The sequence below is a fragment of the Dermochelys coriacea genome, chromosome 15 (assembly GCF_009764565.3).
Source record: "Dermochelys coriacea isolate rDerCor1 chromosome 15, rDerCor1.pri.v4, whole genome shotgun sequence".
Lineage (NCBI taxonomy): Eukaryota > Metazoa > Chordata > Testudines > Dermochelyidae > Dermochelys > Dermochelys coriacea.
The window spans coordinates 25,227,193-25,244,480 of NC_050082.1; the positions used below are offsets into that span (position 1 = coordinate 25,227,193).

The window sequence follows — 17,288 nt, forward strand, 5'->3', positions numbered from 1 at the left end:
TGATCAAACAGGCACTAGGGATTTTATTTTCATTCTTCCTAGGTTTATTCAGCCAGTAAAGTCTCATAATATCCACACAGGTGGTTTACAGTGTGCCTGGAGGAAGTATGTTAGGAACCCTTCCTGATACAAGGAGACAGTGTGGCCTAGTGGATAGAGCATGGCACTGGGACTCAGGAAAACGAAGCTCTATGCCCAGCTTTGGCCACTAGCCAGCTGGGTGACCCTGGGCAAGTTTATGACCCTTCCCTGTGCCTTTATCTCCCCATCTGTAAAAATGGGATAATGGTACTGAGAACCTTTGTGATGTGCTTTAAGAGCCACTGAAAAGAGCTAATTATTATTACAGCGTGCTGTAGTGTTCCCATGAGAACATGCCTGTCTTTTAGACCCAAGGGCTCAATGTCTACCTGTTTTTCCACCTCCATAAAACCATCTCTGCAAGAGCCTGCTGTAGCCAGTCCCCGAAAGCTTATGCCCAAATAAATTGGTTAGTCTCTAAGGCACGGGTGGGCAAACTTTTTGGCCCGAGGGCCACATCGGGGCTGTGAAACGGTATGGAGGGCCAGGTAGGGAAGGCTGTGCCTCCCCAAACAGCCTGCGCCTGCCCCCTCCCTCTTGCTGCCCCCTGACAGCCCCCCTCAGAACTCCTGACCCACCCAACCCCCCCCCGGGATTCCCCACCCCTAACTGTCCCCCCATCCAACTCCCCCGCTTCCTGGGACCCCCCCACCCCTAACTGCACCCCCATCCAACTCCCCCACTCCCTGTCCCTGACTGCCCCGACCCCTATCCACACCCCCACCCCTGACAGGCCCCCCCAACCCATCCAACCCCCCCTTGTCTCCTGACCATCCCCTCCCAGGACCCCATCCCTAACTGCCCCCCCCAGAACCCCAACCCCTATTCAACCCCCCTGCTCCCTGTCCCCCCCATTCTGGGACCCCCTGACCCCCTATCCAATCCCCCCTGCTCCCTGTCTCCTGACCGCCCCCTGCCAAACTTCCGCCCCCTCCAACCATCCCCTGTCTGCCCCCTAGGACCTTCTGCCCCTTATCCAACCCTCCCCTCCCCCCGCCCTCTTACCAGGCCACTCAGAGCAGCGGGACAAGCTTATTGGAAAGCCTGGGAGGTGGGTGGGCGCAAGCTGCGCTGCCCGCACAGTGGCGTAACTACAGGGGAGGGAGAACAGCGGGGGAGGGGCCGGGAACTAGCCTCCCCAGCCCGGAAGCTCAGGGGCCGGGCAGGACGGTCCCGCAGGCCGGATATGACCCACGGGCCGTAGTTTGCCCACCTCAGCTCTAAGGTGCCACAAGGACTCCTTGTTGTTTTTGCGGATACAGACTAACACAGCTACCACTCTGAAAAAGATACTCTTCTCCCAAATCGATTACAGGATCAGCCTAAAACCCCATCTGGCAGACGTAGGGTGGTGCAGCAGGATTCCATATAGGGGTGTCCTTAAAGCCTTCCAAAGTGGTTTTCATATGGTCACAAAGCACTTACGAGCTGTGTAAACTTTCAGTTTACCTCCACCCTGCAATACCTAATAGAGAGGATGAGATCAGTTCTGTGTCTCATTGCACAATCATGTGACTCATTCACACAAGTAGCCTCTTTGCTGAGAGGCCAAGCATTAGGAGAAAGTCAATGGACCTATGCATGTATACAAACAGGAGAGCAGGATTTGAGCCCCTTATGATCCCATGGACGGAGGAGTTATGTTTTAATTTCTCTGGGGGACAGAAGCTTGCTTTTCAGTTCTCTTCCACTGAGAGTTGGCTCTGTGTCCCAGGCAGTCTTTCGTAAGCCTAGAGCATGATTATGATTTTTCTTTTTTTATTATTCAGAAGACTGAGCTCATTTCTAATTCTGTAAGTAAGGCTCAAAGTATTAGCACTGAAGAACTAGAGAAGCCTGTTTTAAACAACAACTTTTAACAAGTGATTCTTAATAGAAGTTAGATCCTTTTGGATCTTAGTAATTTTGAGTAGAGGAAAGGGGATGTGAAAACATCCTACCAGAAACGCCATTTCTTCTGAACTGATTAATGGACTCCAGTCACTGACTTTTTGATATGAGAGTTTCATTTAGATGTAAGAACTCACATTACTAAATAAACCAGACACGGAAACACATGGATCACCATCACTATACACTAAAGGCTTTCCCCTTTAGCCAAGAGTTCAAGAAAAATCACTTCTTTAGCTATTGCTAAAATCTAAGTCTCTCCCACATGCCAATGAGGGAAGGAAGTGGTTCCACAGCTGGAGTCTAGTTCCAAATAATTATGCTCAGGCGATGCAGGTAAGCCTAGGCCAGCACTGATCTACAATGCTTACTGATGGATGGCTATTCAGTGCTAATGTGGTTTTAATTTGGTGGGTCTCAGTGCAGTTTCCAATGGACAGGTGTCCATGTCATAAATCACTGCCTCACTGACCACTAACTGGTATCTTTGCGGGCAGTGTGATGAGAGGGTAAGGATTAAACAGGCACGGAGACAGAGACTTAAACTCTCACTTCTGGGGGTGCTCATTTCAAGGAAGCTCGTACTGCCCATCCTATACCAGTTGTGTGGATAGTGTGTGTGATGCTGGCTGACCTGGTCATGCTAGAGTGTATTCAGGCCAATTCACTTATGTATTAGTATAGGTCAAAATAAAAGAAGTATTGTGGCACCTTAGAGACTAACAAATTTATTTGAGCATAAGCTTTCGTGAGCTACAGCTCACAAGAATGTATTCAGGTGTTTAAACTTCATGAAAACTAGTGGAATGTTACTTCTGTTGTTTTCACTTATCTGTTGCCATTATAATGTAATAGCTAACATTTCCATTGGAAATACCCCTGTAACTAAATAATTCATCAGACATCAAAGACGACTTGGGGAAGGCTAATGAAGGACTTTATCAGAAAAGGTGCTAATTCCAAAGCAAACGGCCACTATGTGTGGTGACCTGAGGTCAGAGACTCAAAGCGCATTCCTCACCCCTCATCTTCATCAAAGAAAAAGCAAAACTGGGTAAAGAGACTGTCAGCTTATCTTCTGTGAGAAGATATAAATATGGATTCAAAGATCCTTTGTCTCAGACTGTTTGTACTCTTACAGGGAAGTGCGCCAAATACAAAGCAGAGATCCCCAGAGACACCTCTGGGCACCTTGAAATTTTTTTTGGGAAACTGGCAGTTTATTACATCTCTGCCACCATTTGGACTTACAAACTGTGACTCACCTGTTAATATATTTTACCTGCTTTAACCTCTCAATAACTCTCATTTCCTTTTCTTAGCTGGTAAACCTATAGTTAACTATAGAATTGACTGGCAATGTTGTCTTTGGTGCAAGATCTGGAACACCAATTTATCTGGGGTGACACTAGGAGAAACCTGATCTGGTGTGATTTTTGGTTTAAGTGATCATTATCACAAAATCCAGATTGGGTGGGTGGCAAGATAGACTGGAGAGTCTAAGAGGACTGTCTGTGACTCCTTGGTAAGACTGGAATAGTGATCCAGTTAGTTACTGGCTTGGTGAAATCCAGTTATAGAACATACCACCAGTTTAGGGTGTCTTCCCTGAGATGGGCACTCACAGTTGTGAGCTACTCCAGACAGTGTGACAGAGGGAGCTTTGGTCACCAGGGCTATCAATTTCACAAGCTTTAAATTTACTCTCTTTTAAAAAGAAACTAAATAGAGCAGTCCTGGGGTTGATGGTAAGGCTGCTTTACAACTAATGTGGAACGAAGCAGAGAAGAGTTCTGAGATGGATGTAATGCAGCAGTCTCTAGCCAGCATAGGCAAGCAGGTCATTGTACACACCCTTTCCATGTGCTGGGGCCGACACCTCTTTTGGTGACCAGCAGGGTTTTGAGGGAGGGAGGAAAGGTACTGGGCTCTTTTATCTGGCTTTTTTTCTAACGTCACTAAATCTCTGACTGGGGATCCCATTATGTGTAATGGCAGCTCTACCTTGGGATATCAAGGGCCAGTTTCAGCCCTGCTGTAACTCGGTACAAAAGCCTCTGTGAAGTTAAGCCATTCTCTGCACACACTACAGCTGCCTTTGGCCCTGGGCGTATATGGAGCCCAGGGCAATTAGCAAGGATGCGGATACATTTTTTTTAAAGGAACTCACTGCACCCTTCTAGTTATTCCCTAGCAAGGATGAGACTCCCATCCCACAAGCAGCTGTCATTGATGACACCATGTCCCTCTGGGATCTGCAACTGCATGACTAATAATGGCCCAAGGAGCTGCTCTGTTTACACCAAGGGAGGCAGGAGTTAGCCCCAGGGCTAGATTGGCAAATGTTGACCAGTGAGGAACTTCCCTTTTCCCCAGTTCAGTGAACTCATTCCTTTATTTATAGGCTTTAAACCAGGGAAGCTGCATTCTCTGCTTCGATTCGAGACCTGAGCAACCACTCTTCTGTCTGTCCAGAAAGTCGCCCAGCCCTGATGAACACGTGAGGTATTGGCTCTCACCACAAGGCAATGAGACAGAGGCTCATTCAAGCACTACTGACAAACAGTCACGCTGCCTCCACTAATTAAGGCACAGGGACACATGAGATGGCTCCAGCCCCAAAGGCTGTCGAGTAGGATTCCAGGTCATCTGGCTTCCTGCTTCCACTCTGTGCTGTAGCAGGGATAACCTGAGATTGGCATTTAGTGCGATTCTGCACCCAGGCTAGGAAAAGTGCCCCAAAGGGCAGTGTGAGACCTCAGGGCTTGGGCATTAAGGACCTCTCCACACTTGAAACTTTACTGAAATAGCTATTCTGGAATAACGTCTTCCAAAGGAAACCCTGAACGCACACGCTTATTCCAGAGTAAGCGGGGTCATGGAGTCATTCCAGAACAGCTATCTGGGTAATTTCCAGTTGTAGACAAGCTCTAAGGAAAGCTGGCCAGAGAAGCCTCCTTGAGCCAGAACACAGGAAGCAGCTGTAGCAACACTAGCAGCTTGTTCTTCCAGATGCATTGCCTTAGCAAGACTGTAATAGAAAGGGAGATGATATTTGCCAAGCTGGGCACTAGTCTGAATCAACTGAGGAGTTTATCCTGGCTTCTCAGGTTCCTCAGTCCAGAGATATGGGTAGAAGAGGATTACATTTGGCATTTTGATGAGTCAATCCTCTCCCCTTTTGATATGACATTACTAGGGAACCTCACATTTTCCAGGCCATCGATCCCCTGCTTCAAAGTCCTCACTATATAGATTTTGATTTAAAGTTGAAGATAATTGAACTGCTTGTGATGAGGCCACACTGACAACTTGGGAACCTATTGTCCACAGAACAGGTAGAACATAGCGAGTAGCTGTACAAGCTATGCCACTGTCAACGTGCACCACCCTGGCTATGGGGAGACCACAGTAGTGAGAAACGGAGTTCAGCTTCCAAAATCCACTCTGCCTTTGGTCTCTCTCTGCTGAGACCAGGATGCTAACTGGGATGAGGACATCTGGCTCTTGGGAACATAAATACGCGAACCTTCTTGATGCAAATCACTAAGAAGGTTCCAGACTATAGCGAGCTTCAGATTGTACTGAGCTGATCTCAGCTTCAGTCCAAGGACCTGAGGGGAGAGGCTGTGTGTTCTATTACTAATTCCCTGAGCCTTCCACTCTGTGGAGTGCTGTTGGTTTTTTGTTTTTTTAAACTTACGCATAAGAGGTACAAAAACTCAAGTCATTCTACAGAACTATAATGTCAATAGTGATCCATTTTCCATGTGTTACATTTATTTTACAGGTTTCAGAGTAACAGCCGTGTTAGTCTGTATTTGCAAAAAGAAAAGCAGTACTTGTGGCACCTTAGAGACTAACAAATTTATTAGAGCATAAGCTTTCGTGAGCTACAGCTCACTTCATCGGATGCATTCTCTAAGTTGCCACAAGTACTCCATTTATTTTACAAAAAGAAAAGGAGTACTTGTGGCACCTTAGAGACTAACAAATTTATTAGAGCATAAGCTTTCGTTACAGCTTATGCGCTAATAAATTTGTTAGTCTCTAAGGTGCCACAAGTACTCCTTTTCTTTTTGCGAATACAGACTAACACGGCTGCTACTCTGAAACCTGTCATTTATTTTACAGTCACTCAGGCTTATAACCCAAGTTATAAAGTTCAAAGCTCTGAATCAATTAAGATGCTTTAGAGCAAGAGAAGAAATATTTGTAGTTATTCAAATGGACTGGAGACAAAAGCATTAAAAATGGAGGGCCAGACCCTTAGCTGGTAGAAAGAGGCAGTGTTGCCTTGTGGACAGAATACTGCACTGGGACTCAGGAGACCTGGGTTCTCTTCCCAGCTCTGCTATTGGCCTGCTAGTGATCTTGGGTAAGACATGTCACTCTCCATGCCTCAGTTTCCCATTTGTAAAATGGGGATGATACTGACCTCCTTTGTGAAGTGCTTTGAGATCTATGGCAGAAGCATATAATATAAAAGCTAGAAATTAGTATTATTAAATTTAAATCTCAGTGTATGATTTACCCTGGCTGTGGATCTCACCCTCCAACTGCACATGCCTGTCTATTTACTAGCAATGCAGGGTCAGAGTTCTAGTTGCTCGTGTTCAGCCAAGATTCATCCTTTTGACTCTTCAGTCTCAGTTCTCCACTGGACAGTAAATCATCAAATCTGGATATACTGTCAATCCCCTTGTCAATGTCTAATTTTCATGGCAAGAGGCCATTACTCACTGAGCTGTCTTGGGAAAGTCAGACTATGCAGGGATTGGAGGATGTCTTTGAAATAGGTCAACTGGAATATTCACCTTGACGCATTCACACTCAAGATCACCCAGTTCAAGGCTCAACCTTCACTTTTCCTGAGGATTGTGGTAAGGATTGGCAATTCCTAGACTGAACTTCATTGGAAAAACATCACGGGGTCGATAGGTGATCAAACTCTGATTGCTCAACTCTTTAAAGGATCCCTTTATGCAATTTAAAAAAAAAATGCTGAAGTGACTATATGACACTATATATGCTCTATATGCTGAAGTGACTATATGACACAGAATGGTACCCATTCTGGCATTTCTAGAGCCAGTCAGGCTCTAACTGAGCCAATATCATATGGCATGCCAGACATAGTGACCCTATTTGTTTTGACTGAATTTAGACTCTTATTTTTTATGCCTAGGAGTATAACCTTGCAATAGCTCTCCACGGTCTGAACTGCCTCCCATTCATCTGACTGGGATGTTAGCTCCATAGCTCAGTGGAGACAATTTAAATATGAATATGATTAACTCTTTCACTGCTGCTCATTTAAACTCCCCCTACTCTGGGATGGTGAATGGTGCTTAGTTAGAATGGCCCCCAAGGGAAGCCACTCAGTCTGACAGAACAAGATGTACAGAGATGAAAGTGGGATTTGTCTGGAGCCCAAGCAGGAAATGTTTGACTGAAATTTAGAGTACTGGGGGCTGTATCATATCACTGAACCTTGTATATATGAACCTCACGCATATAATTCCACATCCTCCATTTTCAGTATCTCTAGCCTTATGGTGCAGAATGTAGGAAAATTGGCTCTTGTGTTCCAGGCATATCCAAGATGCAACAGAGTCAGCAATGGCCCTCACAGTCTCTTGGTATCCTGTGTGCTCCAAGAAGATGGAGGGGCAGGGTGAATGCTCTAGTGACTTTGGACACAACTATACATCAAGTAACATCAGAAGGAAGGTCTTGGGGTAAGGCAGAGTGTAACCCACTCCTAGGTGTGGTTTTCTGTCCTGGGAGGCGTGGGGGGGAAGAGTGTGATTTTTTATATATAAAATTTGCTCTACAGCCTTAGCTAACAGACAGTTGGCTTTTAACTCATGCCGTAGAGGCTCACACACTAAACTCCAGAGGTCCCAGGTTCAATCTCGCCCGTCACCGACCAGGGTCTGTAGGCATTACAACAGCACTAGGAGTCAAGACACCTGAGTTCTACTCCCAACTCTACCACAGATTTTCTGTGTGCCTCTGGGCAAGAAATCACCTCAGTTCCTCCAACTGAGAAATGGGGAGAATAAATACCTGCATCAGACATTTTTCATTCTTTAGTCTTTATAAAGCACTTTGAGAGATACTTGGATGGCAGATGGTCTAGCAGGGCAAAGTAGGTGAAATGATGTTATGGGAGAAAGAATAACTAAGACCATTTCCATGTCTTTCTTGAGCTGTAACCTGCACTCCAGTTCACTGAATACATAGTTCATTGGAGCCAGACCCACCTACCCTGCCTATATTTATTTCCAGAATCAGGACTTTTGATGAGTTATGAAGGGATGACAAGTGGCCAGATTTTTTCCCCATTAGGCCAGACTATAGTCTCCTACTCAAAACCCTTACGTACCAATACAGTGTCTAAACCTCATGATTACACAGTCCAATTGATGGAGACTGGTGTTTCACCCACTGTTTCATTTCAGGCCACATTAATTACTGCTAGATACTTCCTCTTCCAACTGTCTTGCACGAGGCAGTGATGCTAAAGTGCCACCATCTTCCCCATCACAGAAGTGGGACAGAGTCTCCTGCATGACGGCGCATAATGCTCTCTGTAAGGCCACCCTTGTGGTTTATTTTTGGTAGCAGAATAGTGCACTGTAAATCTTTTACAGTAATTGCCCCACGGCTTGTCAAATTGGCCTAATCCCCAATGGCTGCTTAAAAGAGTAAGTGTCCTACTAACATTTCCTCTCCTTCTAAAAAAACCAAATGCAATATGAAAGTGATACCAAGTGGAAATATACATTGTGTTCTAGGCATCTGCCTGGTTCATTTGATCTTTGAATCTTCTGGTGCAGATGTTTATCTTTGAATGCCTAAGGAATGCAAAACCCAGCAAGATTTTATTCCAGGCTACACTTTACAACTCCTGGGTTCTATGCCTGTATCTGTCATGGACTCACTAACACCTCCAGCATGCATGCTTACAGGGACACTGTCTGGGTAAATTCAGCCCCAAAATGTAGAGTTAGGGGACAACAAAATTTAAGATCAGTGTTCCTATTAAATCATGCTTAAATAATTTAAATGAACATTTTATGTATGCACCCACACAGACACACAAGTAGCAAAACAAGCATCATGAGAGAGAGGATTATTCACATTTACATAAATGATCTACATGGGGAAAGATAAGCCGGAGGGGGGAGGGGGCGCGAAGGTACTGGTGATCAGAAACTGGACTGCAGTCATTCAGAAGCAATTTTCATGCTGTGCCACAATTTGGCTCTTAGTTCCAAAGAGTGCTCAAGCATGCGGGGGGGGGGGGGGGGAGGAGAAGTCTCAATCCTGCAAGGTGCTGATGGTCAACACCGACTGACTTTGAGAACAGGAGTTAATAACTCCCAGCAGCTCAGAATCAGGCTGTAATACCCAAATGAAAGTGTGAACACAGAATAAGGATTTTAAAGTTCTCCAATCACATATTCCAACAATAGCCCTAGACAGTTCCACATGGGTTACTGCTAAGAAAAGGTGCTGGCCAGTAAATGTTTCTTGAATCCATTGTACTCCTTGCTCCAATGGCTCCTGACAACTTGTTCTACTAATTGAGTGTCCCTCACCTGGTACAGTGTGCCATACTCTAGGAAAGGTTTCTTGCTTCCGAGCAGGCTTCCTCAGGCATCCAGCCCAGCCAGGAGCAGATGCCAAGGGCAAACTGACACCATTCCAAAGGAAGTTACTCAAGAAGAGGTCAGGCTTATTCAGAGGCAGTCACGAGGCAATGTGGACAGGCATTGCCCTGGTTTGCTCAATGGCGATTCTTGTTTGGGAATGGAATGTACAATCAGGCCTCTTTGTGACTGTATGTCAACAAGCATCACTTCCTTTGGGATGGTGTCATCTCCCTCTTGGTATCTGCTCCCAGCTGGGCTGAGTGGATGAGGAAGTCTGTTTAGATGCATAAAGGTGGCTATGGGAGGGGAACCGTTCCAGGTGAGGGATGCTTTATTTGGAAATAGAAACTACTTGTAAAGCAAGGAAAGAAATCCCACTATGAGCTCTTTGATATGACAGTTTTAGTTTCAGTCTCTTGGCTGAAGTGCCAACACTTACAACAATATTCTTCAGTGAAGTACAACAGATTGCCCTAAGCAACCATACAGTAAAGATACCACCATCACAAAGCTGTGATACATCAGAGAATAGTGCTCATTCTGCACTGGTATCAATTGGACCTCAATGTGATACTCTCTTATTGTCTTTGTATCAACCAAAGGGGCTGCTCTAATTAAATTGAAAATGCCCATCACTATAATTTACTACTACTTTGAAGGGTTTTTTAAGGTGATGTTGGTTTCAAAAGTGTACAACAACTCAGTCATTGGAATCAGTCTTACATTAAAGGTGTTTTTGGATGGTACAAAAAGAAAAAAGAGGTCTGTTTCGTACAAGGCATACTGTTATTAGCCAGGAATTCACTAAAACGTATTTAATCGATTCAGGCACCTGCCCCAGCTAGCCCAGGCACACAGTAATTTATAGCACAGATACATTTAAAGGTGCACCCACAACTTTAATAAAACCTCTCACTTCTATCTGGACAGTTTTGTGGCACTAATTATGGGAGCTGGATGAAATTTTTCAGCTAAAATGTTTTTTTTCCTTCAAATGATAAATGCAGATTTGGGTTGACAAACATTTTGTGAATTCGAGTCAATTTCGCTGAATTGTTTCAGTCAAAGTCCTAAAATAAAATCAGAAAAAAAAAATCAAGACTTTTTTCTGATTCATAATGACTTATTTCAAAATTGCTTTCCATTTTATTTAAAAACACTTTAAAAAAATTCAACAAAACAAAATGTTTAGGTTTCAGGTTGAACAAGCTGTTTAGTTTTATCTGAAACAAAATTGTTTTTTTTTACTTTTCAATTTGCCAATTTTTTTAAAATAGTTTTAGGTTGAGCTAAAAAGTTTTTTTTTAATTTTTCAGAATGCCCCCCCACCAAACCTTAGTTATGTGCACAGCACTACTAGTGACACTTTGCACTCTCCTATGAGGCTCATGAAAGTGAAAGCTCTTGCGAGATATTTGTCTAAATTAAACAATCTAATTTGCCGAGATGTTAGGAAATTTGGTCTTGGACAGATAAATAGGTGCATGATCAAGACTTCATTTAAAAAGATATCAATCTGAAATCTTCCCAATATAAAACAAATGAGTTACACTAGTTTTGGACACTAACCTCTTGACAATATTTATGCGTTTGCTATTCTATTTTCCTATTTTACAAAAATTTCTCTCCCTCCTGTGGCTGTGTGAAAGACTGACACAGAGACTATGGGAAAAACTGACAGTAATTACACCCAAAGCGATAAATGCACAAAGCAAACTGAAAAAGTAGAGAGAAATATTTCCTCTCTAGTCTCCTTTCAGTTGTGTGGAGGGGTTACTTGTAACAATAACAGGTAAATCTAATAAAGTAAGAACTTTGCTTGCAGTGCTATTCTAGCTGTGTTGGTCCCATGATAGAGACACAAAGTGGGTGCCTCTCTCACCAACAGAAGTTGGCCCAATAAAATATATTACCTCACCCACCTTGATTCTCTCTAAAGTAAGAACCTGTCAAATTTCTATATTGATTTGTCCAAAGGGAACCTGAACTGCAAGTTTGGTTCTCCCAACAAAAAGACAGCCTCAGTTTCCTCAGTAAATGCCAGTTATGCTACAGAACACACTTCAGGAAGGCATTAATCAGCTACCTGCCTTTCCCAGCACAGCTGGGCAAACTGAAAAAGAGGAACATAAAGCAGCAGTAAATTCAGCAATTTTTTATACTGTTTGGTGGTGTTTACAAAGAAATTGAGATTCGGCCTATTTTCATTCACTTTGTTCTAGCTAACCTGAATACTTCTATATGGCTCCCATTACTGTACTGTGGGCATATTAGTTAGCCAGTGGGACAGGGCAACATGGAGTGAGATTCCGTCCCTCTGCAGAGAGAAAAACTATCAGAACATCTGGGACAACAGCTATGCGACAGGAGAAGTGATCAGGTGTTTGAATTAGCAGGTTGAGTTAAAGACTTGGTCCCCCACAGCCTTTCAACTGTAGGCCACAGGAGATGCCCTTTGTATTATTCCAAGAAGAAACTTATCTGCCCCTTTTGTCAGGAGAAGATGGGAAAGAAATGATCACTTGAGATATTCTTATAGTAGGGAATGGAAGGGAAAATTTTCACGCTCTAAACATTAGAATTGCCACAAGACATAACAGTCTGTTTGCAGTATGTGATAGCAGTAGAAATTAGAGATGAAAAACTTGTTCAGCATTATCCATTCCAAAATATATCACTTTTTTCCATAGGGTGACGATATCAAAATAGAAAGATATTCCTGAGCAACCGGCACTCCCATTCACAATGCAGCAGGCCACTATGCCTTTCATGTGAGAGCACATAACGTCTCTAGGGCAACTATAGCAGTCGCTTGCATGTAAGCGATCAGAAAAACAGGTGTTTATTTCTAGCTGTCTTCTGGATGAAGAAGTGTTTTGTCCTTTTAAAAGACAGTCAACTATGTCTATTTTTATTCTTCCTTTTCTCTCTCCTCCATTTGTTTTGGCACCTGGAGTGAATCTGCTTCTATTACACTTTGCCAATAGCCAAATGGGTCAACTTAATGTACTTAACTTTTCAATCCCAGAGTCCATCCTACACTAGTGTCATGAGCGAAACAGACCTGGGTTTTTGTTTTTAAGTCTAGCCACAAGAACAGCCTGTGATCTACAGAAGATAATATGGGACCAGGACAAAGACTTTACTATCTCTATTTTAAAAAAGGTTATCACTGCAAAACTTAAAAGTCATTTGAAGGGCAGCAAAGCATGTTTACCTGGCCTGCACTGTGTTGATAAAGTACTTGTTCAGCATTCTTTGTTGCTGCTATTCCTTTAACCTTCAGCAGCACCACTGAATTCCAAAGGATTGCAGGACCCTCATGCCCATCAGCCTGGAGTTATAAAACTTTCTATTCAATAATTTGCCAATATTTGGAGTGCTTAAACAGAAGATAACACTGTGGGGAAAAAAAATCTTTTCTTAAGGGTTTATTACTGTTCTTTAGTGCAATCATTTAAAAGGTGATAGTCCTGCAGCATCAATGTCAGGCAATTAAAGAGCTAGAGGCTTGATGTTCAGGAATGCAGGGCACCCATTTGAAGTCAGTGAGATCTGCAGGTGCTTAGCACCTTTGAAAAAGAAAAAGAAAAAAAGCAGACCCTGTGTGCATATTTTATACACTGGTAAGAAAGAAGCAAAGAAAAACTGTAAAACCAATTACTTCAGCAATTGTTTCAGAGTAGCAGCCGTGTTAGTCTGTATTCGCAAAAAGAAAAGGAGTACTTGTGGCACCTTAGAGACTAACAAATTTATTAGAGCATAAGCATCCGATGAAGTGAGCTGTAGCTCACGAAAGCTTATGCTCTAATAAATTTGTTAGTCTCTAAGGTGCCACAAGTACTCCTTTTCTTTCAGCAATTGTGTATCTGGTATGTCAGTGAACTCACAATATACAACTCTTGAATAAACTGGCTTAGACTTATTTTATCATGCCTTAGTTGCCCTATGTAACTTATTCGCTGCCCCTCCTCCCAAACTAAGACTCCCCCAAACAACCAAATACACATGCATAGGAACTGCATGACTAGGTAGAAAAGACCCCACAATCTTGTGGGCCAAATTAGGAAAGATTATTCAATTTTGCTGCAAGGGAGCTGAGTAGGATAGAAAAATGATGTGATCTCAAGGCTGCTATTTCACATGACTATTGCTTGAATTTAAATTCACTTTCTATTTGAGGAAGTGATCTAATACATCTAAAAAAGAAAAGGAGTACTTGTGGCACCTTAGAGACTAAAATTTATTTGAGCATAAGCTTTCGTGAGCTACAGCTGAATGCATCCGATTAAGTGAGCTGTAGCTCACGAAAGCTTATGCTCAAATACATTTGTTAGTCTGTATTCACAAAAAGAAAAGAAGTACTTGTGGCACCTTAGAGACTAACACAGCTGCTACTCTGAAACCTAATACATCTAGTCAGCCATAGAGATATGGCTGCCTCATCATCAGTAAGTCCTACAAAGAATTGAAATCAGACTTAATAATTAAAGCTATAAGCAGTGGCAGTATCCTCTATATTCAGCCTTTCAAAATACACAGAGTGAGATCTACTAATTAGAAACTACTTTATAAACATGAACAGAAAGGAGGTTCTTCCTTGCAGCACCATGAGTCTATCTAGAAGCACACAGACATATTTTACTTTAATATACATAGAAATATTTGAACATACTCAGAAGTAAGTATTCTTTTATGTGCAAGTGTTTGCAGAATTAAGATCTTAGTGTAAATACTTCTATACAAACCTCAAAACTTTCTAAAAATTTATAGTGTCAAAATATATTTTGAAAAAGTGTTATTGTACAATATCTGTTCCAGATTTCTCTGTTTCAGTTTACTGGAGAATCTATTCCATCTTTTCTTATAATTTGGTATTTGAGATTTAGCCAAGATACTGAATTTTGATTAGCCTATTTAGTGTATTATATTAGCAAACACCTGAATTAGAAATTACAGTTATTTAAATCTCCCTAAAGTTATTAAATTGTGGAAAACTATTTGACTACATTATTCTTATTTTAAGCTTCATGCCAATTGACAATTGAGTTATCTATTCCATGTGAAAACAACAGTTAATTGCTTATGCCTCCTAAAAAAATGTAACAGACTTTCAATTATGGAAGGGCTTGAACACCAAATAAAATAATAATAAAATGAACCACCATCCCACAAATTCTGTATTCTTCAGTCTCCTCTTTAAATATCTGTATTTTAGGTTACTTCAAAGCGTCTTTATACCATATTTTAACTCCCAAAACTCAAGACCCACAGACATTTCTACACCTGATTTTTAAAATCTATTATAAAAGGTATACAACACATGAAAAAGCCAATTTTTTCCATTTGCTAGAAAAACAGTCACGTTTATTTTCAGAGAAACTAATATATATATATACTAAAGAAAGTTAAAAATAATCCACAGACCAGATATTTAAACAAGAGGGTGTATATTTTAATATACACGTATTATCAGACTCAATTACATGCGAAACTTTTCACCTCACAGATTCCTAGATAATAATGGACCTGTTTTGCCAATGGAAAGAAAAACAGGTTTGCTCCTGCATCAGGCTTCTGTAACTGTGTCAAACCGGATATACTAGGATAACTAGAAAGAGTACATCATTGCAACAAGTTTCTTTAACAAAAAACAAAGAGACACCTTATAGGCAGAGGAAATGAGACAAATGTAGTAAGACCGATTCACTTTTACCCGTACAAAACAAACCAGCCTGATCTGATCTTTCCTAAGACCGCTTCTTGACACCCACCCAAACACATACTACACCCCTTAGTCCCTAAAAGGAAAGAGCTAAGTTGGCAGCTGGCCCAGCCACTGAATAACCTGGTTGAAGGTGTCTGATTTAGACAGGCCACAATTTCCTTGTTTATTACGAAGTGTAAACTGTATCGATGCAATAAACAGGGGGCATTTCACATCCCGATGTGTTTGCTTCCCCCCCCCCCCCTTTGGTCTTAAACTTAATGAATTTTATTCACGAAAATTAAAGAGCAAAGGTAGCCAAGCCAGAGTCAAAATGCCTGAGCCAGGGACCACAAGTCCCTAGAGCTGTAAAGAGCCCAGGCCTGCCCTCGGAGATCCCATAAACCACTGACCCGCACACACACACACACGCACCCCCCTTTCCTCTGTCAGAGTCCAGCACAACTCAGTGAACACACAAGCCCTTTATGGATTTACTTCCTGTAACAAAATCCACCGACTGCTCAACCCCTCGCTGGGGTGTTCTTTGGCGGGACCCCGCTCTTGCCCCTTCCCCAGCACAGACCCGCCTCCACCTTACGCCGCCCGAAAGATGCTCCTCTCCCCCGCCATCCCCCCAGCAGGCGGGCTGCATGCTCCCCCCAGCTCCCCGCTCGGCTACCATCCTGCTGCCCATCCCACTGCCCCCCCCAACTGTGCATGGTGGAGGCTGCTGCTGCCGCCACCCTGCACCTGCCCCACTCCTCGTGCCATGCAGCACCCTCCTCCCCCGGTGCCGTCCCCTCCTTGCCTGTGTCTTGTCAAACTGCTCCCGCTCCGCCTCCAGGCTGTGCCCGGGCCGGCGGCTCAGCACCCGGGCCGGCACGTTCTTGATGGTGTTCATGCTGCTGCTGCCGCTGCCGCTGCCGCCGCCGCCGCCGGGCCGGGGAGCCCGCTGGGCGGCAGGGAGAAGCGGCGGCTCGCTCCGCTAAGGGCTGAAGCGCGGCACGTTCTGCTCCCGCAGCCGCGGCGGCCCCGACTCTCAGCCTCGCAACTGCTCACATCCCGGCGAGAACCCGGCCAGGGAGCGCAAGGGCGCCCCCAGCGGGCGGGCCGGGCCACTGCTGGGGGCAGCAGCAGCCACTCAGAGGCGAGGGACTCCTCCCTTCCCAACTCCCAGGCAGCCACTCACAACCAGCAGCTGCTGCCGTCCCTCCCTCGCTCCTCAGGCAGCAGCCTCCCCTGCTTTGCCCAGGCAGCGCCCGCTCCCCTGCAAAGTATTGTCTCCTTCACTCCCTCCACCCACTAGGCCCAGCCTCAGTCTAAATTCTAGAATCACAGTCAGGGTATGAAATGAAGTATCCCTCTCTGCCCTACGCAGGGTAGTGGAAGATCCTGAAATGATACCAACGGCAAAAGGCTGAGGGGGATCAGTGTCTGTTTACTAACTAGGATTGTTTGTATTTAAATTACTCCTCTTCCCCAGTAGGGTAATACAGAGTTCATAGGGAGACTGCAGTAACTGTTCCCATTTCCTTAGAGTGAATTATGCAATGAGGCCCAAATCCTGATCTACTTTAAATCAAGGACAAACCTCCTTGATTTCAAGAGAAGGATTTGGGCCAGGAAGCAGGTTTCTAAACATTTAGCACTCCGCCTTCACTTGCATTCACTCATGAAATTGTTACGAAAACAAGATAAGCATTAGTACTCCAACCCTCCCCTAGTCTATAGTACACCTTGCTTATAGTAAAGCCAGTTTTGTCTTTATTTGTGTGTATCAAAGATAGCTAAAGGGATCTTGTAAATACAATAAGAAAAGGAGTACTTGCAAGTACTCCTTTTCTTTTTGTGAATACAGACTAACACGGCTGCTACTCTGAAACCTGTAAATACAATAGAATCCTCTTACTGGGAGCATACTGATGAACAGCTTACCACACTGA

General features: G+C 43.6%; 1 protein-coding gene across 3 annotated transcripts in view; it reads right to left on the reverse strand.

The window, feature by feature from the left end:
• Positions 1 to 16,539, reverse strand: part of HIP1R (huntingtin interacting protein 1 related) — a 59,329-nt gene extending 42,790 nt beyond the window's left edge. The window contains exon 1 of one of the 3 annotated variants that reach the window (XM_038373770.2): positions 16,154 to 16,539. In XM_038373770.2, the coding sequence (XP_038229698.1) occupies positions 16,154 to 16,246 (93 nt within the window). In that variant the 5' untranslated portion in view covers positions 16,247 to 16,539. The remainder of the gene's footprint in view (positions 1 to 16,153) is intronic. The other 2 variants (XM_038373772.2, XM_043498082.1) reach the window with 2 other exon arrangements.
• Positions 16,540 to 17,288: the final 749 nt, after the last annotated feature.